The sequence below is a fragment of the Lagopus leucura genome, unplaced genomic scaffold, assembly GCF_019238085.1.
Source record: "Lagopus leucura isolate 7727_CA_CO unplaced genomic scaffold, USGS_WTPT01 Super-Scaffold_73, whole genome shotgun sequence".
Taxonomy (NCBI): Eukaryota; Metazoa; Chordata; class Aves; order Galliformes; family Phasianidae; genus Lagopus; species Lagopus leucura.
The window spans coordinates 14,555,295-14,580,633 of NW_024962252.1; the positions used below are offsets into that span (position 1 = coordinate 14,555,295).

Below are 25,339 nucleotides of genomic sequence, written 5' to 3' on the forward strand. Positions count from 1 at the left end.
TTTTTTTTTCATTATTTAGAAATTCTTGGGAATAGCTTTAATTCAGTCAAGGTTAAAAGAAATTCTCTTTCTTATGAAATGCTATGTAAAGAAGTCCAGAAGACAGTCTTTGACTCATTACTATTTAGAAATGAGTTAATTTCTACTAGATATTGTGTTTGTTGATAGCAAAAAAAGATTTTGGCAAGATTAAGTGTGCAGCCTTCAGAAGCACTGTACAGAGATCTGTACAATATTTATATAACCATACCAAACCAGTATACACTTGTACATAGTTAATTGATACTGTATACACACATGCAGAAAATAAGTGAAATGTGTTATTTTCAGTGAAATCTCACAAAAGTCCATTGCAGTCTTTGTGGAAATTTTTAGTCATATATTTAAATTTCAATAGATAGATTGGATATCTCAGTTGGAAAATTCCATTCAACATCTTGCTTTTACTGCTTCACATTCAGAAAAAGAAAGAAAAAGGCTGAGTTGTGTAGGGGGCACAAGAGAAGAAAAGAGATCCTGGAGGAATTAGACTACTACACTTATATTAACCGTGAAATGGAAGTGAACAGAGAAGATAAAAAGTAAACAAGAAAAGCCTGTGTTAGCAAGAAGGACTTAGAAAGAATTTCAGAAAAAAATCCTCTCACAAATACTGCTACCATTAATAAGCACACTGCTCTAAGCTTCCCAAGGACATACAAGGCTGAGAGAACGCACTAAAAATGTTAATAGTTTCCAATTCTAAATTTTACGGTAGTATAATTAAGCTCATGCTTATAACTTTCTTGTTTGGTTATAATTCCAGAAAAAGATACTAGCTTTTATGAACATCTGCTACTCTTCAATGATTCATCCATATTTTATTTGGTTTCTACAAAACGTTCAAAAACCAGCAGAAATTTAAAAATGTTTGGCGTTTTTTGTTGTTCTTTTGTTTTTGGCAATCAAAACTGCTGAAGGTCAACTGTACAAACTTGTAAAAAAGAAAAACCCAAAATTTGCTACAAAAATGTCCTGTGCCTGTTACAATTACATATAATCAAAATTTCCTACAGCTGTTAGACAGACAACAGGACACAAATAAAATACTTTTCCTGTTCATCACAAAAATGGTTGCCTAAAACAGAAAAATTGTGACTCTAAACTGCTTGACAAACATTTACTAACAGTATACCGTTCATTTCCTTGCACACTGGAACATTATTTTACATGGTCTGAAACCGCAACAGTAAATCTTTCCCTATCTCGTCATTTTGATAGCTTAGAGCATTGATGTTGAACTTATACTTGAGTAATTTCAAAATTATTCATAAGCATTATTGAAACATTTTATTTCAAATTCTACAGTGAACTCTAAGACCATAAAGTTAAGATCTTAAAGAACACAGGTACCCACAGACTGTAAAATCTGTTATCCAACAGACTGTCCTGAATTCTTGAGAAAATTTTCTGATTTCTACATACTTTTACAATAAGCTACAGAAGACAAACAGAGAAATGGTAGATTGATATTAGTATTCAGATTGGAAAGTTATGGATGTGTGCTTAGGTGATGTCCACTATGCCTTCCTATATTATATTTTGTTGCACACAAAGGTGTTTCTCTGTGTAATGTTCCCCATAGTACATTTGTGTAACTTTAGTTAAGAAACAAGCAGTGGAGTGTGATATGATACAGTGGGAAAATGTTTATTATACACTATAAGAGTGAATATGAATGGTTTTAACCCATTGCAACATTCTAGTATTTTGGGGAGAAGCTGAAAAAAATAATAGCTTTTTAATTTTTTATTTTTTTTTTCAAATAGCACAACTAAAAAAAAAAGAAATGGAAGTAGTTTAGTGGTTCTTATCAGTGTACAAATTTTGGCACCCTAAACACTGAATCATAGGAGTTATAAATCACAAAGTCCAACACCATGCTAAAACAGGCCCTCTAGAGTATGCAACACAGGAAAGCACAGGTGTGTTTTGAATACCTCCGGAAAAAAAGATTCTACAATCTCTCTGAGCAGCTTTTCTAGTGCTCTGTAACCCCTCAAGCAAAGAACGCTTTTTTCACATCATATGAAAGTTCTTATCCTCCAGTTTGCGCCTACTGTCCCTTCTTCAGTCACTGCACACAACTGAAAAGAGCCTGGCTCCATCCACTGGAACAGGCTGCCCAGGGAGGTGGTGGAGTCTCCTTCTCCGGAGATGTTCAAGACCTGCCTGGATGCCTACCTGTGCGACCTGCTGTAGGGAACCTGCTTTGGCATGGGGTTGGACTCAATGATCTCTGGAGGTCCCTTCCAACCCCTACAATTCTGCGATTCTGTGATTCTTCTATAAGCATTAAGATCTCCTCTCAAACTACTCTTCTCTAGGCTGAAGAGTCTCAGGTCTCTCAGTCTTTTCTCTTAAGGGAGATGCCCCAGGATTCTAATAATCTTTTAGCCCTCTGCTGGACTCTCTGTGGGAGTTCCCTATCTTTTTTAAATTGAGGAGCCCAGAACTGGAAACAGTACTCCAGATGTGGCCCCATCATGCAGAGCAGAGGGGAATTTATCAACTCCCTTGATCTTCAGGACACAGTCTTTTTAAAATCTTTCTTTTTTTCTTTGCAAACTATTTCATACAGAGGTAATATTGACATTAGGAAAAGCAAGTCAATAAATTTAAGACACTGGAAATGGCATGGAGAGTGCTGCAGATGACAGAAAAACTCCTAAAGCTTTATGTCCTCTTTGTTCTGTGAGGATGGTGATGCAAGTGCACACATGCTGATACCACCCTATGACATCTAATAAAACCCAAATATACTCACTTCCTATGGGAAATCATCCAATTATTTTTTTCTTTCAAAAGAGAAGAGAAACAGATCAAAAGGCATATCAAGAGACATTGGCTAAAACAAATTTAAATCTGTATCTGCAAGGAGTTTTATAGTTCATTAATTTATTTATTTTATACATTATAAATGATACTGCTAGTACAGTTGTAAAATATCTCTATTATGTGCTCTAACTGCAATATCTTTGCTTCAAAGTAAATAATATTCTGCTTTCTAAAAGTTCTTAAACCATAAAGGGATTTGTTACGGCAGCATAAAGAAAAATAAAGAGTCCTTAAAAACCTGATACCAAATCTCCAAGCAAATTGTAAAGAAACTGCTGCTTTAAAATCTTGCTGGGAAGAGTACATCATTTCCTACTTAAAAAAGGACTGCCCATGGATATGCTTGCCTGGAAGGGTCATCAAATAGATGGGGGTACAATGAAGCAGAGGACTGGCCTGTAATTAAATACGTAATTAGCACAAATGCCACGATTTCTTTTTTCCACAATTACACATTACACTCTGAAACTGTGGGCAATACAGGTCACTGCTCTCCAAATTTAATTCCTTTTTAAAACTATACTATGTTAGTTAATGCATTAATATAATTTTCACTCACAGTCAGCACATACTATATGGACTTATCTGTACAAACACCATTTTTAATGTAGTTCATTAATCTTTGCTGTTAAAAATCATCACTGTGCAATGTTCTATAAGTTCAGAATTCACCAACACTCCATATTTTAGGAAACCCATTTTCTACTAAATGTCATGAATTCTTCATAATTAAAATAAAATTGAAAAATACTATACACTCAGAAAAGTATTTTGATACAAAATTAGTATGCAAGCACATGCAATACCTAATTAGGAGTCATCATATCTTTTTGTTAACATAATTCAGAAGTCCATATATTTACTAAGGAGACTGAATGGGTCTTATTTCTACATAACATATATATATATATATATATATATAAAATAAATTATACGAAAAAAACCTAGAAATTGTTCTTTGGACTATGAGATTTTATTATTATTATTACTTTTCAAATTACATAGAAATGTAAAAAATGATTATTTCATCTTTAGTAAAATAACCTGCATTCATCTGAATTGCTAATCAAACAAAAGAGCATTGTAAAAAGACTGCTCTGGAGGATATGCTGACTTTGTAACAGGTGGAGATGTTTGCATGTCAAATCAATTTCAGTCAAAATGTGAAATTAATGACTGTTCATGAGCTGAATGGATAAATCACACAGCTGGTGAAAGGACTTTGAAAGAATAAAGCACTGAAGAACTTTGAGGCAACTTTTTAGTGAAATAAATGAATTATTTACTGAGCATTTTGCTCAATGACTAAATGATTAAAAAAAAATAAATCAGCCATTACTTAATATTTCCCAAAGATCTAACTTAAGCAACAAATCCAATATGAATTGCACTATTAAGTATATTTGGAATTAACTTTTAATTGTCCACGTGAAATCATATAACATTAGTGATTACCTCCACTTGGCACTCTGTAATTAAAAAAGTGATGTGTAATAAATTCAAGAAATGTTACAGTGGAGGAAGAAATTATGTAGAAACTATTTAACATCCAAACAATTTAGAAACAAACATGATTTGTGCGCCATTCTTTCTCTTCCCACCTCTGCTTGGCTATGTAAGTGTTTTCATTCAAGGTTGTTTTTAGACCAGCCACTGCTAAATAAAGCAAGAAACAGGGTGAGCCAGAGCACTGAATCTCCAAACATCCATACTGCACAAGCTCTAGGATGCTTCCTGATGATGACTACCAGCATCCATTGTTCAGGGGACAGTAAAGACCAGGGACCAATCCCTGTATAACTGGACGACAGGACGGAGAAAACTGCACCAGGTTTTCATCCCTCTATTGTGTTACATTTAGCATCACTCCATAGCCTTTATGTTTTCAGACATGCCTCATCACATTCCGAAGTGTTCAATATACATTCTCAATTTCACACTATGAAAAGATGAACTGTGGCCTGCAATGCAGCATGCATTAACAAACTGAAATAATCAACTCCCCCCACCCCAAGACACACATAAATTCACTCAGATACAATTTGTCTGTGGATAAACAAGAACCCTCCATAGGATGATGTTATGTGGATGTATCCTCAGGGCAAGAACATAGCCCCTAGCCACCACCTATTTAAAAAACACAATTGCAGTCTGTTTCTGGGTTTTAGTAAGCTCCATATAATCTCTGGTCCTTTAAGCAGGCAAATAAACAAACAACAAAAAAAGGCTTTCTGTTCCTTCTTCCACAACAGTTCCCCTGCTCAGTATGCTGCAAGGCTCCTTCCAGCTCTCCCTGAGCCAACCCAAGCCAGAAGTTCATCATAGAAAGGGGTTCTGAGCAATGCTGGTACCTGCCCTTTCTTACAGATCACAAAACTACTAGCAAACAATGTATCAGTAGTTTCCTAGATCATTTCTAACAAAATTATAATGAAAGTCAGGGTCAATTCTTCTGATATTGCCATGTATTACTTATTGTAAAATAATACAGATTTCCAGTGCTAAAAGTATATGCGCTCTGTTTGACAGCTATGGAATTAGAAATATTATTGTGTTATGGATTTGTGTGCCCAGCAACAGAACAAGGGGCAATGGGCACAAACAATAACATAAGAAATTCCATATGGACATGAGGAAAAACTTTAAATTGAGGAAGAGTGCCCAAAAAAGGTCATGGAGTCTCCATCTCTGGAGATATTTAAAACTTGTCTCTGCAACCTACTGAGAGAACCTGATTTAGCAGGAAGGCGGACTAACTGCTCTCTAGAAGTCCCTTCCAACCCCACAATTCTGTGATAGATGGAGGTTTTTGGTTTTTTTAAAATCTTATAGAAGGTGGAAAAATTAAAAAAAAAACATTCTTCTGTTAATAGGTAAAGAAGCTACTTTAAATTATTAATATAAAGCTAATTAAAGACAAAAACATGAACTCATGCTAGTACTTGTGTTCCAAATGCAAATACAAACAGTAATGATACTAATTATGAGATTAATTGCTTACATAATGTAATAAAATGAGGGTCTGATTTATAGAAGCTTCTACTGCTGCTTCCCAAAGCACTGCTGTTATTTTAAATATTGTTTTAGTTACAAATGATCAAGGACATTTCTACACTACATCACATGGAAATTTTCTTTAAACTGATGCCTACCAAGAAAAACATCTTCATTTGCATTTCAAATTTCTTAATGCCTTGAAAGGAGGTAAACAATTTATTAAAGTTGGAGAAAGAATTTTTTTTTTTTAATAGGGGCTGGACATAGTTTTTTGAAAAAAATGAAGAGAAAATCTCTTTTCTGTGAATTACACTTGGACTTTTTCCTATAAGCAGAGGGTAAGTGAGCATAGAGATGTATAAGCACATAAACGAACATGCATACATACATACATGAATATTTGTATTTAGGTTCACTTTTAGTAAATAGCGCAATCACAACATTGTTAAACTTCCAATTTGACATTATTATCTGATAATTAACTGAAAAAAAACATTATTATTGTTGTTGTTGTTATTATTATTATTTAGAAGAGAAATGTTTCAGGTGCAATAACCATCACTTCATCATGGCATCCAGCAATGGTCATCAACTGAAGTCACAAGGTCTATGCTTATAAATCTATGCTTAAAAATTAGATCACATCAGAGCACGTGTGTCTACATGAATTTCTCATTCAGGTTATCACTGTCCCCAGATTACTGAACTTTAATCCTCCCCAAGGGATTCTTTCAAAGATGATTAACCTGCAGGTACAGAAGGTCATAAAGTAACTGAAGAAGAGCCCCTTTACAGGGATTTCAGGTAGCTTACTGAGATAAATCTGTAATTTAAATTTATTATACTCTGTTAATTTTAACTGCCCTGGGTATCTCCTTGTAGACATAACTTCATATATTTTTTATTTTAAAAGATAACACCTATTACCAGGGACTGCTATCACTGTTTTATAGGTGGATGTAACTTAAGGATATGTCTTTCACAGATAATAAAAATGAATGCAAATTAAACTATTTTCTTTTTACACAAGATGTTCAGTATGCATTTTGCAGTATGCAATGTCTTCCAATATGCATATAAAAGCAATGTAGGGTAAATTTTGAGGTGAGACAAGAACCAACATCTTTGCAATTATGGAGATATTTGTTATTATTTTCAGAAATAATATATGAATAATGCTATAGATGCAGAATATAAAAGTCATGCAAGTAATGGTGACTTTAAAAAGAAAAGCAACAAGGGGATACCAAATGAACATTTTGGATAAGAGATAAATGACTTTTTTCATCTCAGCAAAGCTAATAGATGAAATGCAGTTTAAAATTTATAAATGCCTAAATATGTATTTTCAAATTTTTAAAACTTGACACCACCAAGAATTAACTGTGAATAAAGTGTATGTTGAATATGCTTATGTTGGCTTTTTAGGGAAATTTGTCAAATGACCATGTTTCACTAGCATGTCATGTGAATTAAGGCTTAATGATATTTGATATATCAAATTACCTTGCATTGTTTTGTTAAAAAAAAAGTGTTACGCAAAAATCATGCGTATATATACAGAAAGTCTTGTAGAAGTTAAAGGCTGATTTTGCACAAGATTATCATTTGAATTGTAAAAGCAGTGTTTTACTCCTTTTTAAATTTCTTATAGGTTTTCTTTTTTTAAAAAATATATTTTCCCTATACTGTACTATAAATATTTGCTAGAAGGAATGCTTTCCCCTCCTCTCCCAACTTTTTTTTTGTTTAGTAAACAACAGTAATACTGCATTTCCTACTGTAGAAAGAAATATTTGGCTTGATTTTTAACATATTGTTGATTGACTTCATTGATAAGCTATCACCTTCATTGGCTGGATCACAAATTCCTCCAGGAGCAAATGCAAATGTTGGAATATAGTCCAATGTGTCAGCTATAACACCATTTAAGGAAAATAAATTGTTACTGTGGATTGTACTACAGACAGGAAAATGAAAACAAAGTTAAATGGCACCAATAAATAAATAAACAGATTGGGGGGGCGGGGGGGAAGGAACCAAAGAACTAGAAAAGATGTCACAAAAATCAGATGCTATTATATGAATTTATGATAGCATTGCTCAAAAGAACAAACTCATGATAGATGTTGCTGTCTAGCTGTGATGTATCATCCTTTTGGACTATAATTTGCAGAAACTTTAGAAATAATGAAGAATAGTTAAGAATGCAAATCAATATCAGTAGATTTTAAAGTGACACTGATTTTACTCCTTTTTGAAATATGTAAACATACTAGTAAACTTAAAATTATTTCAAAAAAAGTGAAAGGACTATCTTTATATGTAATGTAGCTGAACATCTATGGTTGTGGAACACACAGCGTGGCATTTTCTGTAACTAAAAACAAACATTAAAAAAAAGTAAAGAGTAGAAGTTTAAAGTGGTAAAAAGCTACTGCAAATTTTCATTTCCATAAAATGATAAAGTTGTTCTATGAAATTTTTATCTGAACTGTATCAACTAAGACTAGGACTTTCCAAAAAATTTGGCCCACACATTCATGACAGAGAAAAAGCAAACGTAGTGTCTGGCTTAACCACAAAGTTGAAATTGAAACACTGACTTTACATGTACGTAGAATTTACACATCTAGCTTACCAAAATGAATAAACCACAGGAGCCTCACAGAAAGCTAAAAATGCAAAAACCCTTAGTGTATTTGATTGTATGTATTAAATAAAATGCAATAGACAGTTGCCTAAATTTCTATCAACAAATTTCCAAACTATATGAGATAAGAAGGAAATCTGTCTACTTCCATTGTTTATAGGATTTTTTTTTGCAGTGAAAGGAAAAGAATACCAACAAATGAATATATGTATGAATACATCTAAGTATATGTATGAATACATATATATAACTCAAATAATGCTCATTTCAGTCTTATTGTTCCTTTTCAGAAAATATCAGGCTTTGTTTTCAGAATTTGTCCCTTTCCAGTCTTTAAAAAGAATTTGTAATGCTAATGTTTTCAAAAAATATGGCTATGGTAAACCTTTAATTAAATGTTAATTAGAATTTGGAAGTAACATTCATCTTAAAATCAAATACTAAATAATTACACAATTATTAACCTGAATGAAAAGCTATATAACATTTTGTTTTTCTACAATACAGTAAAAATATCTGAGCTATTTCATATATGGAATATTTTAAATTATGATGTAGAAATACTTTCCAAAAAAGCTTGTCTAAAAGAGTAATCTTCACTAGCTGAGCTAAAATACAGAAATTCTCTCTCATTCTCAGAAAATACATTACTGTTGCAGCGCACAATATTTTTTAACACAGAGGCAAACAGACTTTGAACTCTTGATAAGTTTTAACTTGTTGAGTCTATCACCAAAAAGATATGAACACAGATAGGCTAAACCAGCCAAACACAGCTGCTGAATGGAAGGGAAGAGAGAGGGAAGTTTCCCATTAATAGTCATTATTCCATATTAATTTTGACTTAGATCTGCAAAGATTCTCAGTGCTGCATGAAACTTCAGTTTTGTAATCACATCAGTAAATTCAAAGAGAACTATAATAAAGAATTTCAAAGGTTAGCAGCATGTAACATTTTAGATTTTCCAAACATAATAGAAATTTGTTTTAGTTAGTTTCTTTGTTTGTATTGACCTTCAAGAAAAAAGCATTATCACACTAAATCTCATTTTTAATTCAGATCCTTTTAAATTATTTTATACATCTCCATTATCAACAACAGAAACAGCATCAAAAATACAAATCTGTGAAATGACTAAAAATGTATTTGAAGATTTATTGCAACATATGTAGAAAGTTACAGTTTAAAGTGGTTAACTTAGTTTGTACCTTGATAAACTGCTTTGAATCCTGGTGAGCCAATGCTGTCATCAGATTGTAAATGAAGCCACATCTGGTTGCTCATGCTTACAATAAGGTCAGGAACACTAGATCCAGTGAGTCTGCATGCAGGATAAATTAAAAAGTCATTTGCTGAAGCAAAAAAAAAAAATTAAGAAAAAAAAAAGGAAATAAAGCAGCATTTTAAATCACTAATATAACGTTTACAACTGTTCACAATATAGGAACCTTGTGTCCTGATTTATTTATTTCATTTATTTTAAAATAAAATTAGCTATTTTATATGGATGAGAATAATTTGAGTCTTAAAAAAAAATCATTAAATTAATGCATTCAAATTAACAACTGTTAAACATTTTTAATAAAATTAGGAAATCTAAATATTTCAATAAGTAATTACCTCATAGATAAGTGAAGGAGTGTACCAGATAAATTGTTTTCACATGTTTTGATTAGTATTATTTCTTCTGCAATTTTTTTTTAAAAGCAAAGGAAGTTAGTTTGCCTGTGTTACAGCACATGCGTCCATAAGAATTTACTAGAACCTCATATACAACAGGCAAGATGGTGAATCACACAATAAAACTTCAGAGTTTTACAGCAATCATCTGCATTCATCTGTAATTCTGACATAAAATCATAGAATGTTTTGAATTGGAAGGGACCTTAAAGACTATCTAGTACCAACCACCTGCTGTGAGCAGGGACAGCATCCCATAGGCCATGTTGCTGATCACACCATTCAACCCAGCCTTGAACACTTCCAGGAATGGGGCATCCACAGCTTATATGGACAACTCATTCCAAAGCTTCACCACCCTCATGCGGGTGATGGACATCATAAAGCAAAAAGACGATTAATTTATTAATCAATAAAATCCTTGTGGATTACTCTTCCCACACAACTAGCAACAGGACTAAGGGAAAGGCCTCAAGTTGTGCCAGGGGAGATTCATGGTGGGCATTAGGAAAAAATTATTCTCTAGAAGAGTGGTTCGGCACTGGAATGGGTTGTCCAAGGAGGCTTTTGGGTCACTGTTCCTGGAGGTGTTTAAGAAACTTTTAGATACTGTACAAAGGGACATGGTTGAGTGGGGAAATACTGGTGGTAGGTGGCCAGTTGGACTGGATGATCTTGAAGGTCTTTTTCTATGATTCTCTTAATAAGGAAAAATGCCCATCACATATAAAGAGGTTACAGTATTTTATCTGCAAAACTGCTCAGATCTTTATGATAACTATAAAAACTTTAAAAAGGTAGATGAAAAGTCAAACATGAAAAGTGCAGCAGAATATCTCTGCCTAAGCTGGCATTACAGAAACAAAAAATAAATCATAAGTGGTGTGTATCTGCATCGAACTGCAGGCAGAACTTGGTTTACTAGAAGCTTTTGAGATTGGAACCGTAAGTATGGCAATAACTGCAGTTGATATAACAAATTAACAATGACTTTGTCCCTTTCATTTGAGCAGACTATTTTGCTCAAATGAGTAATATACTGCACCTTCTGTCTTTCTTCCAATCAACTACAATTAAAAAAAAAAAAAAAGCATGTGAGATAAGTAACAGCAACAAAAAAATCATGATAATACAGTGCCAAGCTGAAAGAAGTTGCTCCAAACACAGAACTTCTCAAGAAATGTTAAAAGTAAACGAACTCTGGTATTTGAAATCTTCCTCAAAAAAGCACTATCAGATGTTAATACTGTTGCAACTTAAAAGCAAGAACATAGAAAGGAGAGACTGTACAGAAGTAAAGTAAGAAATGAAGAACATTAAGGTAAGCTGTAGGAAATCCTATCTTGCCTCTAAAAGTCTTATTCAGGAAGGCTGTGAATAAGGCAGTGTGAATCTTATATCTGAAATATTTTGTTTTCTTACTTTGATTAACACAACCCCCATTCCTCACCCTCCAGCCTCCCCTCCGAGAAAATAAAAAATAAAAATCACACAAGAGAAATGGCTTGGGAGTTCTGCCTGTACATCTAAAACTGCTGCTGCAATGGCACATAGTTCAGAATATTTACAACTACAACTTCGTAGAAAGAGGTTGAGAAGTAAAGAAAATATAACTCACAGATAGTAACATTAAAAAAGAGTAATTTAGGAGATGTTTGTGGAAATAGATGTCAAGAAAGAAAGAGTGAAGAAGTACATTTGGGAAACACCTTTTGAAGCCACAGAAATAATTGTTATTCTGCCTTATCTCTCCAGTTAAAATAGTTAATGAAAATATTTTTCCCCAGCAATAAATAACATTCACTGATATTTCTTGACAATAAGGGAGATATGTTGGAATTCAACTGGTAATCTGTGAGGTTCCTGCAAGAATTAGCCAGTGACTGTTCTTATATATATACACATATACATATATGTATATATATACACACTACATAACCTAGTATCAAGTATTTAGATGGTCCCACGCACATTACTGGATTATTGCAGGACACCTACATTTATGTTTTCTGAATTCTAAAATTCTAAATCTTTATAAGTAATAAAGCATACTTTAACTGCATGTAGATGTTCTGTGCAGTACAAAAAAAAAAAAAAAAAAGTAATTGTATCACTCAACCAGTGAAGTTTAATCTTAAAAGTAATCCAATGGATGAGTTGTGTCTGTTGTTTTTTGTTGTTGTTGTTGTTGTTGCTTTTATAAACTGGTTTCCCAGTGGAACAATAATCACACATTCACACTACCCATCCATTTGATCCTTAGCTGTCACCTTAATATAACTTGAACTGAATAACTGATGTTAATCAAATTTGATAGTAATTTGATATCTAAATTCCTACAGACTTGCTGAAAATGATGAACGTGATAAAGAAAAGACTCCAGTTAAGAAAGTCACTCTTCAGCTTGATGTCATCTCCCTTCAAAATGCCAATGCCATAGACGGCAGATATACACAAGCAAAAATCTGTGCTATCGTCTGCTCAGTTTGATGCCTAGTAAATACAAGGAGAGATTTAAGATTCTTAATAGATGGGCTGCAAAATACAGATTATAGGTAAAGTAATAATTTGTAAGAAATAAGCATTTATAATTTCTTCCACTTTAAATTTTCAGCATTTTCATCCTACAGAGAATCAAGGAGCTCTGGTTCAGCTAGCTAGATTGTCCAATTTCATTCTGGTTCAGAGTATGGCACAGTTTCAGCATGATTAAGTTGAGAAAAAAATATTTTCATGACCACATTCTTAAATATGAAATCATCAATTTTCATTACTATGATTGCATGGTGCTAAGTGAAGTTTTCAGCAAGATGCCATTCAAATATTATTTGAACTTCCAACTGAATGGAGAGATCAAAGCAATGAAAGACAAAAAAGAAAATATAAAGTATAAATCAACCTTGGAACCTACAAAAGAAGAATAGTATATCCCTGCGAGCCTTGAACTTGAACACCTCAAGTGTAGAATATTCATTTGTCGATTTTTATTCTTGAAAATGTAAAAACAAAATAAACAAACAAACAAAAAAACACAAACTGAAAAGCATTATTATCTACTAAGAATCTGCTGAAATATGTATTGGAGTTCTACTGATTGGAAGACATACACCAATTAGCAGACCATATTGAAAAAGTATTTCTTTTCATTACTATCAGTAACTGAGCAAGTGTGGCATGAACATCTCCACCACAAGACTCTGAAAGTGAATTAACTAAAGCACTCTATGGCAGTCAGATGTTCCTTAGATCAAAAGTGTGATGCAGTCTCGTCTGTGTATGCAGTCTGCTGTCTGTTGACTCAGATGTTGAGCTGACGAAGATAACTAAATCAGAAAATTTCACAAGTGTTGTGTACATTTATTTGTATCACATATACAATCAGATAGTATAGACTTTCTTGAATATTGATGAGAATGTTCAGCAGATTTCTAGCAAATTATAGTAACTTCCCATCTTGTGTAGTTAAGTAGTTTTCGGCAACTTGGACTTTAGAATGCTCCCAAGAAGAGTCTGAGTCAGAGTGCATTTGTATCCATGATACATAGGTCTAATGAAAGAGGAAGAATCTTGAATAGATATTGAAATCAATAACTATAATTTTAAGAAATACAGACATACTGACATTACAAAGAAAATGCTGCTGAGTCTGAAACCAAAAATATTGACATCAGTGACTTGGCATGTCACTTTCTGCAGGGAAAGCTCTCACACAAAAAAGTAGGAATGCAAAAATGTTAAAGCAAAAACTTTCTTCATTATTTACTCCCTCAAAATCTGTGAATCTAAGACTTCAATAATGAAAACAGCAGTTTCAGCTTTATTGCAGTTTTAGTTTTTTATTTAATTAGGGGATTCCTGAGAACAGGATTTCTCTACACATAAAACAACTTTCTTCAACTAGGAAACAGGCAAAATGGGGTACATCTGATATGAGAATGCTGATCTGTCTGACAACACACACTGTTGCTAATTCAGTTCATCCCAGGCCATAACCATCTGAAGACCAGGCTGTTTAGCAAGTTCAGGAATAGAAACTCAGAGAACAGCCATTCAGACAGATTGGCTGGCACTAAACACATTTCACTGTGGGTATGTGCAATCATATCTTGCCTCTCTACATTAAAGAATTTTAAAATGTTGTGACAACAGATGCAACAAATGAAGTAAAGGAAGTTAAATTTGTGCCAACTTTTCAGTACTGTGAACAGACTCACGGGATATAAAAAGACAGCTTTCAGAAAAGACAATAATGAGTGGAAGCAATTTCTGCCCTATTGGCTCTCTAATCTCAAGTGTCAAAAAAAGTAAAAAGAAGATTTTAGGCATGATGTCCTGGATGGCACAAACATGGCACCATGTTAATAGCAGACGGGCATGGTCATTTAAAAAAAAAAAAAAAAAAAAAAAAAAAAAGCCTATTAAAAAAGCCCTAGGAAACAAGTGGTTACAGAAACATGTCAAGTTCTTAAAATATTTTATTGCTCTTTTAGACAAACAAACAACCTACATACATTAACTTAGGAGAATTATGATAAGTTGAGAATGAGAAGCTTGATTTTTTTATAAAAGATGTAAAAGTTTGGATTTTAGGTTTGAGATTCAATTGTCGGGGCCAGAAATCAGTCTTTAAAATAACGTTCATAACAACCATGTTCTCAGTGTGCTTTTTAGTTTGACAAAGTTGTAGATAAAAATAGAAAATTCTAGTGTGCAGTTTTCATCTGTGTGTATTCATTCATCCTCCTTTGCTACAAAATGAAGTACACAATAATCTGTAATTTAAAAGAAAAGTTGCAGTATAAATCCAGGATATTCTATAAATATATATACGAAAAAGCTTTGAGTGCTTTCTGCATATTTTTTTTCTTTTTTCTTTTTTTTCCTGTGCATAATATTTTAAATAAATGTGTTTTCTTTTAGATGTTAGAACAGTAAGGTAAGCAGAATGATGGAGAGCATTCAGAATTTAATACATCAGCATTCGTGGCATTAAGTTAATATATAAAATAATAAATAATTTCAAAATTTAATCCTAAACATCTTCTGAGTTTCCAAGATGTGAATGAAATTTCTTTCTTTGAGGTTAATGCCTTTTTAAGGGTTAGCAGGTTTTCTTACCCTTTAAAGAAAAAATTTTACTGTATTATTCTTACTTCCAGAGTTAAAAAAAAAAAAAAAAATCACTACATTATTTGCGTTCTTAATTGTAACCAAACTGCAAGCCAATTCTGAAGTTTTAATTTCTAAAGCAGCCTGTCAGTAAAAATCCCCAATTTTACTTGGCTTGTGTTTTTCTTTCATCATTATTGATGTCAACTATATATCTAATTAAAGAAGAAATTCCATCGCAGTATTGTTTGTATTAACAACAAAGAAAAATAATTTTCTCTCTCTCCTAAGTTTTATAATTAAATAACCATTCAAAAGTAAGATTTTTTAAAGTAGTATGACAAAGTCACTAGAAAGTCAGATTCAACAGTGTATGAAAACTATGTACAAAAAAAAAAAAGATGTACAAAAAGTATAGAGAAGTATTACAAGAAGTGAGGTATTTTTCATTGTTTTTTTAAATAAGTAAAATATATTCATTTTGCAAGGGTAGGTTGGTTTTCAAGCTCCCAAGAAATTTCCAAGTTGTGTGTGAAAAGAGGTAAAGGATCAGAGTTTACTAAAACACATCTCTTTCTCATGGACAACTGACAAAAATGGAAGGGTTCAAACAAGTAATTTCTATTTCTTCTTTATGTCATAAAATAAAATGAAACTCCTTTATAGACAGAAAAAGTTAAAAGAAGATCCATGATGTAAGGGAAAAAGTTCTAAAAAGATAATTAAGTTTTAATTGAAGTGCTACAATAAAAAAATAATTTTGAAGAGAAGTAGACTTTCTAAAGCAGTATTATTTTAATTTACAAGAATTTAAGAACACACACTAAGGAATAGGAGGAGAAATTTTGATAGACGGTCTTTACCTCACACATGATTATCACTACTGAATTAGCTTGTCAGGGTAGTAATTTGTTCCTAGCCAGACACTGTTAAATATCAGAAATAAGTTTAGCAAGAACTTTACAACCTAAATTTATTTAGATCAATTTTCAGTAAGTTGTATTGGTCTATTTCCAGAGCTAATCTTTTCAACAGGAATATATTGTAATAATAAAATTTTTCAAGAAATTATGGTTACATTGAAAAAGAATTGTTAAAAATAATAAAATTCACTGGCATATCTCCTTTCATTAATTAAAAATAATTAAAAAAAACAATAAAACTATATAGTTTTAATGAAACAAAATATGGCATATATAAAGTGCAAATTTTTACCTCCCCTATTGAAAATACCAACTATGCTGTCATAGAAACTGATTAAATTGATTTGAAATAATATGCTTTCTATCAAAGTATATTGTTAAATATACCACCTTGATGTATATCATGCTCTTAAAACTTTTTTTTATTTTATTTTTATTAAATATTTTTTATTTAATATTATTTTTTATTAAATATTTTTTCCCTTCCCCCCTCACAGAAATTAAACTTAGACTTAATAGCCTGTACTTTGATAGCCTTTGACAATAGCCTTTGACATCCATCTTCTCTTTTGAAAAAGGATATGCCTCCTTATTCCCAACCAGCTGAATCAGTACACCTCTAGGGTGATGAAGATAAGTGCTAATAGTTGAGAATTTAGACAGTATAGAAAGCTTGTGCAAAGACTGAGAATTTCAATAGAGTTATCCTAGTATATACATAAGTCGTCTTCTAATCACATTTTTAAATCTCCCCTGTTTGTTCTCCTTCTATTACCCTATTTCCAATATTCATTCTTTGTTTTTCTGACTTAAAAAAAAAATAGCAATAATCCTGGAAAACCTGAGCTTTTTTCTTAGTAGGGTTTCAAGGCTTGTAGACAATCCAATCTGGTGCCTGGTTAAGTGGTTGGCAGCACTGACTGCATCAGGGGAGTTGGAGCTTGATGATCTCTAAAGTCCTTTCCAATTCAAGCCATTCTATGATTATACACTTTATACAAGCTTACATTATACAAACGAATTATATAAACAATAATTATAAATAGATATATTATGATGCAGAATCAACAACATATAGCAGCAAATTTCCAGTGAAAACTGTTGAAGTTCTGTACTTACACATACAACACTGTCCTGGTATCACCAACTTTCCCAGCATCTCCAACAGTGAGGGTATCATATCCTCTTTCCAGTTCAAACTCTTCAAAAGCAAGCTTTATGACCTGTTTCAATGAAGTTTCATATATATCAAAACATAGCACAGGTTATCTGAACTGTTCTAATCTTAAAGGAAGTAATTTGACTACCATAAAGGTACCATGTAAAACCATAAGTAAAGCCAAAAGGACTCATTTCTACTGTTTTCAGTTAGTCTTATCTGATTTAACAATGACAAACAAAGTAAAGAAAATTCTGTTTTTTTCCTCAAGTTCAAAGTCCTTGCCATAAACTTTTAAAGTCATGAAATACTAAGGATGCTAGGACAACCTTTTATAAAAAAAGAACTTTATTTAATTTTAATAGTTCAACAAGAAATACATAATTCAGTAAGTAGATAGATGAAGTTAAAACCCCTTCATATATTTTTCTTCAGAGGAATTGTGTAATGACAAGATTGTATGATCAATTCACAAGAAGGTGAAAGAGACTGGTGAACAAAAATGCATAATCAAATTTTTATTATATAAGATACTAAAACTAAATTTTGATTTCACTGAAGCTCTCATGAATTGCCCAGAGAATAAAAATAGAATCAGAATTGTTTGAAAAAAATATTCAGAATTCACGTAAACCATAAATTTTAAAGCCTAAACTGAAATGGATTTAGTTTTGTACAAAAGAAGACTTGCATGAAATCCACTTTTTAGAGTCCAATATTGGTGACTTGGAGTTGTAGGTTTTATATGCATGCGTACTTATAATGTACTTTTTTGCAAGGTTTCCACAAAACCTCAATATCATTGTGCAGAGTCATGATGATTGTCTACGAAGTTATTTAGTTTCATCTTTATACTAAATTTGATAGATACCTGTGGACAGACATTCACATAATTTGCACAATTATCTTGTTTTGTGGCTGTCCACAAGATCTGTGTCAGATTCAAAAAGTTTTGCATCAGCTGTATTATATTGATAATTCAGCAGCAGTATGAAAAGCCAGCTGATACCCTCCATATAGTTTATCTCTGTGATCTATGTGGCAGAAGTCACCTAGCTTTGTAAAAAGCATGCGTCCAAGCTAAGGTAGTTGTTTAGACTGCCTCAATCTTTAATAATAATAATAATAATAATAATAATAATAACAATAACAACAACAACAATAATAATAAGCCAACACATCTCATTTTTCTGTGCTAGAATGGGAATAGGACTTCAATTATCAACTTCAGAACTAACTTACACTACCAGAGTAGACAAGTCTTGCATTGAAATACATTGCTTTAGTTCCTAACGCAAAGGAAAACCTGTTTATAATCTGTTTATAACAAAATGATCTTAGAGAATATATTGCCCCTTTCTACAAATTCATGCTGTACTTTTCATACCTTGCTTCGTAAACTATGTTCTTTGTATGTTTATGTTTTCAAAAGCATGCTAAAATTGATTCCAGGACAAAAAAACCTTTTGTGTTTTGAAATAGAGATTGCATGGGAGTGTTTAAAAAGAAAATGTATAATAGAGGTTTAAAAATAATATAAGTTTAAAGAATATCCATTTCATTATTTTGCGAATAGGTCAGAATTTTTGTTTCATGATCAAACACAGGTTCTTTCCAAAACAAACAAACAAATAAAACAAAACCTGGTAGGCCTGTCAGATTTTGAAATAAAATGTATTTCACTATCTACAATATACTTAAACAGTCACAAGAATTTCAGGCAATATGCTCCTAAATCAGGAGCAAATAATGTGTATCTTTTAATATTCCTACATTATAATAAGTATTAATTCATTACTAAATCATGACCAATAAAGAGAAAGAAAGGCAAAGACAATAAATAGAAGAATAAAATCCAATGTGTTTTGTTTCTTTCTTTGTTTTCCAGGCAATAAAAATAACTATGCATAGAAGACTATTTCTGTTAATGCTATTTTTACTTTAAATAGAATTAAAGAAACTGACTAAGTATTCCATTGGAAAATATGGTAATATAGTACTTAAATATGCTCAAGTTGGTTAGAATCTAGTTCTTTTATATTACAATTTAAAAACAAATGTGAATGTTCATCTTTAGTAATATGATAAATTGCAATCAAGTAATTGGATATAAACCATACATTAAATATATGAAGACCTGGCTAAGAGTAAAGAAAGCATCACAAGAGAAGTTGCTTTATGGGAAATATATTGTTTGTGAAGACATGTTTAGAGCTATTGAAAAAAGATCTTGTTATGCAATTTCACTTTCCTGCTGTTATTCTACTCTAACACAACACAACACCGGAAAGATTCAAGTAGTCAAAAGTTGAAATATCTGCCTTAAATTCTTTTGATCTATTTCATTAAAACCTAAATTTCAGCATACATATATTAAGCACCTGGGCTAATGTCTCCTACTACAGTTGGTAGAAAGAAAATGGTGACACAATACTTCATGTGATGTTTCTTAAGATGGACCAAAATGCCATTTAGAATTGTCCTTTCCATAGACTGTATGGGGAGTTTTGATGACCATGGCAGACTACCACTTACGTAGGTATATTTAGATAAAATCCAGATAAAACTCTGAATCCTCAGAGGGATATTTCAGCTTTTTCTTAGATAAGGGGTGGGTTATCTTTGACAAATATTGCAAGACATTTTTGAATGGATACATTTGAACATGATTACAGCACAGGAAAATTTTAAAACGGTTGAGTCAATATAAAAAAAAGGAAAATAGATTTATAATAGAGGTAAAAAACAACAGAGAAAGATCTTAAAAGGAATTAATCAATATAAACAAGAAAAATATACTAATAATATTGATAAAAATAAATATAAAATAACATTGGTATATATTGGAAAAAAAGGGCAGCTTTAAGATACCACTCCAAGTTCATTGCTGTTTTCTAGTTTTTAAAATATACATGTATATTAATCTAATCATCATTAAATATGCATACTCTGAAATGATTCAAATGAAAAAAATAATCTATTTTCATTAAAAAAAACTAGAAACACAAAAATTACTTCCAAACATATTATGTTTGTTTCTGGACGAACAATTATAAGTATTTCAGAAGAACCATTTTTTTTTTTTTTTTTCCCCTGAAATTACAAGACATAGTTCCCGTATAAAAAAGCATTCAGCATGATTATTTATGATTAGAAAAATAGACTGTGAAATAAATAATGTGTAAAAAAGATGAGACACCTAAGGAGTTGTCTGATAGAAACTCTGCAAGTGAATTTCCTGTCATAATTACTTTTCCTTATAAGCATTAGTTGTCCTAAGAAATTTCCGTAAGGACATTCTTCCTAGAAAAATCAGTAGGGAACATCACAAGGTGACATTTGTAAAATGCCTAGATCTATGTGTTCTTTTCACTGCTGATAAGACATTTCATTATCTTTTAAGTCCGCTAGAAATTAATGTAAGCACTATAGTAAAGACAAAGTCAAAAGTGGAAGCAAAAAGTTTTATTTTAAGATGCAATCAGACAATAGAGCTATATGTAACGTACTATTAATGATGGAGTCTTACTAAAAAAAATCAATTAATAAACGAGGCCTTCCTGATGGAACTTCTCTTAAAGGTAGAAAATGAAGTGACAATTAGCTGCTCAGTAAAGCTACAAGAGAACATACGTACAAGAGAACTGAAGAGCCTTATTTTAAAGTTTTAAAATTGTAAGTAGAAGGTATAAAGCTCTTTAAAACTTACACAACTTACTCCATTTTCTTGACATATTAATTCAAATATAATAGTATATAACATATTTTGTTTGTCCTACCCACTGCTACATTAAATTTGAAAGTAGTATGATCATATGAATGCAATTCATTGTTATTTCCTTTGCAGACACCCCATGTTCAAAGGGATTTGGAAACAAAAGAAGTCAAAAATGGAAATATAATTATGTTATTTCAAATTTCTGAATCTTCTTAAAACTTCAAGAAGAACCATATGCTTCAAACACAGTTAAATGGTTTTGAATATCTATTTTACTTTAAGAACAGCATAATACAGAAACAATGTGAAAGGATGATACAAGCATTAAAGAATACATACCTCAACCCTGTACCTCATAAAACTTTCAAAAAATATTCTATTTCCCTAGCCTATGCTGATCTGACTCGAAGCCTTAAGAATTAGAAGTGTGTATGCCCAAAATACCATAGAAGAGGAAGACAGAGATCACTGACTAGAAATAGCAATAAAACTAGGTAGTTCTTACACAAAAATTATATCGATAATTACCTTATTAGAATTATAAAGATCTCCTTTTCACCATCTAAATAACTAAATAAACTAAAAATCAAACAAACAAAAAAAAGAATGCTGATATTAAATCAGTGAGACTGTAAGATAAGCAGCATACTAAGGTGCAAACCATAAATGAAGAGGAATATTTGATAGAAATGTGATCACAATTCTAAGACCATGACAACAGTAAACATCAAAAAGTTAATAAATAGGAATATTTTTTGAAATATGATGGAGTTGTTTAAACACAGCTGTAATAGTTCACTGGAATTTCTTTTTGAAAAAAATGTAACCAGGTATCAGTTAATTCAGTCACCAATCAAAAGAAATAAGAATTGTTGAAACATAAAAAATTTTTAAAAAAGCTTAAACTACAACATTATTAAATAACATATGAGTAATTTTCCAACATTTCAGGTATTCACAGTTGAGATCTTGCCAAGCCATTTAATGGATTCCCTACAGCCATTGGGCTACTCACACAAAATATCTGCTCTACTTACTGCCCCATATATCAGCAACTGAAGTGGAATCCTAACCATCAAATGCATCTGCATACAACATAGTGCGTTTTAATTAGAACCTGATTCCAATCCCCTATAGCCATTGTTTTTGTTAGCACAATCCACTAAACAGTGTAAAACTGACACACGTTTCCACATTACATGTTGTCCATAGTTGCCTTTCTACTGCCTTTCCATTGCTATTATGCACATAAGAAGATAAATGCCCACAAAGGTTTTTTTGGCATTTCACTTACTTTAATTAGTGACCCTATAATCCAAAGGAATTATTTTATTACCAAGAAATCATAACACTGTTTGTTCAGAAGATGCCAACATGCTTTGCAAAAGAAAGTATTCCTTATTACTCCAATTAAAGTGTAAATACAGAGCCAATAAAATAAACTGCCAAAGATAATTGAATACACTGAGGAATAACAGCATTTAGATTCCAAATGCAGATTTCTGTGCATTAGACAACACTATCTTCCTTGAAATGGCACAGAATCAGCCTGAACAGCCAAATTTGTTTCTGGTGAGACTGTTTGTTTGCTTCTTTATTCACTTAAGCTCAGCTAAGACCCCATAAATTAGCAAAAGCCTTGATGTCTCCAAAATGTTCCTGGGAATCAATAAAAAGGAAGAACTGTCAATTAGAAAACACACAAAAATGAACCCAAGACTTAGGAGGAAGAAGCCCTTATCATGAACTCTCACCCAAGAGATCAGAGTGCAGTAAGATCTAGCAATCTTCCCTCTCCAAGACTTTATAAAAATTAGAACTGTCAACACTAGGATCCAGGGAAATACTGAAAGAATGAGTGTAATGCTAAAATATAGTGGTAAAGACTAGAGTAATGCTAAAATATAGTGGTAGAGACTAGAAAACACTTGTGGTTTTCCTTGTGCATGAAGTGTATTATTAAATAGACTATTCTAAATATATTATTCATCACAGGAATACATTTTTCAATAAATATATTTCAATAAATTCATTTTTAATATTCTTAAAATTTTCCTTTGTAACGTGCTCTGCTGTTATCTCAACTGGATCAAAAGCAATACTATGTGTTAGATAAAAAATAGCAGCTAGAAATCTAGAAGAAGCAACTTAAAATCATAGGTTTCGTTTTCCATAATTTTTGTTGTTCTATTTGCATGTCTTCCTGGTATATGTAAGATTATCTATTAATGTTATAGTCTTGAAATCTATCTTGTTGAACACAAACACCTGAAAAAACATGGCCAAGTGGAGAAGCCCACACATTCTAGTAGTTCAAAGTCTGATGGGGCACTGTGGCTAGCACTCTGCTCTCTTACTCTTCATGCATCTTAAGGAGAAGAAAAAATAATAAAAAAAAAGCCTCTCATACTCTTTTGATTAAAGGAAGCTATGAATTTCCAATCATGACAGAGCTCACACGTTAGCAAAAGTGAAAATAGACCAACCAAACCAAAGACTTAATTATTGAAGTCCAAAAGATATGAAACTTCTCAGAGGTACTCTGATCTGTTTTGAGCTCCTAGCTATCCAAATGTGAGAACTACCACTCTGATATGAGAACCTATTCCTTCAGGTTTTGTTCATGAAAGAGAATACATGGGTCCACATTATAGTATATAACTGCATTCATCTATTTCCATTACCCCTTAGATTATTATTTCACTTTGGTATAGAATAATAATCAAGGAGCCACATTAAACAAAGTATGTCAATACAAACAAATGAAAATAAATACTTCCAATAAAGAAGAACAGATCCAACAAGAAGAAAACAAGTTATTGATACATTGTTGAACCGTAATAACTGATTTCTTAACCTCCTGCATTTGGTAAGTAAACATTTAGCTCAAGTGCTTTTCAGGGTGGTAATCCAGCCAAATTACATTTTTAATAGTACCTCTTCACTTGGATGAGTTGGACAGATACATTATTTTAAATGTCATACAAAACATAATACAATCTGTTTAGTGATTACTGTTGATATGTTTTTAAGTGCTATTCTTGATCTTAATTAAATCAATAATAAGCATCACTTACTAAACCTCTACTTCAACATAATATGCACTCAGAATAAGGTCCTGACAGTGCCTTGATTTTCAGTTTTATTAATTTAAGATACTGATACTTTTTCAAAAAATACAATTCTGGTTTTAGTTTTGCTCTAAAAATGGCAATGAGCTTTTATTCTGTCTATAAAATTTTACTTATTTACAGTGTTTAAAAAAATATGCACCATGTAGGGTATTTCTCTTAACATTTTGAAACATTAACATTACATTTAATAAAAATACTTATTAATGTATTCGCATTAAACTATATTCAATACTACTTTTGTGTGGATGATCACAGAAAACAAAGCACGTTCTCCCAAAAACTATAAAAGTTACAGTGATTATAGCATAAGCATTTTGAGACTTGTTCAGCAATGCTTCATATACATAGCTTCAAATTACCACACAAATGCTAATTATGTATTTAATGTTTTTTATAATAAATTACTACCTACCTCAGCTTTAACATCTAATCTCTCCCACATGAATATATGTTCTTAAGTACTGTGCCTATGATAAAAACTTCTATTGTCATACAGTGGTAGTTAATATACTTATTCTCATTTTGTGCCATTCTCTAAAATTCACATTAAGAGAAAGTGGTAAATATGATTGACTTTAAGGATTACAGGCTTTATTCTTATTTTATCTGTACTGACTTTTACATCTATAAGCACTGAGTATCGTTGACCTATATTGACAAGAAGGTATATCAGAATCAGAGAAGAAAATTGCTGGTCACTAATCTAAAAACCACATGATGATCTGCATAAACATGCAGATAACAGTGCACTGTAAGAACACATTGGGGCACAAGTCATTATTTGGATCTAATTCAAATTAAACATGGGTAAACAGAACAGCCTCTGTCTGTTCACTTAGGCATCATCTGTAATGAATCTATAAAAACTCCATTAAAATGTAAAAATAATAGTAGAAAAGGGTAGCCACAGTTTTTCCTCTACAGTACTCTGTGACTTACTTATAAATCCTAGTTATACAGTAGGCTTTTTGTTGTCTTCCCTTTTGGTCCTTAAGACAGGGAACTATTTTATCCCTTTGGATACTGAATTTATCTATTTAAAAAACATTTAGTAATGAAGTGTTTGTATCATACCACAAATTACTGTT

At 31.9% G+C, this 25,339-nt stretch overlaps 1 protein-coding gene across 1 annotated transcript in view; it reads right to left on the bottom strand.

The window, feature by feature from the left end:
* Positions 1-25,339, bottom strand: part of CSMD1 (CUB and Sushi multiple domains 1) — a 990,707-nt gene that overhangs the window by 239,981 nt on the left and 725,387 nt on the right. The window contains exons 11-12 of the mRNA XM_042877582.1: positions 17,360-17,463; positions 9,737-9,849 (exon numbers count right to left, since the gene is read on the bottom strand). Of these exons, the coding sequence (XP_042733516.1) occupies positions 9,737-9,849; positions 17,360-17,463 (217 nt within the window). The remainder of the gene's footprint in view (positions 1-9,736; positions 9,850-17,359; positions 17,464-25,339) is intronic.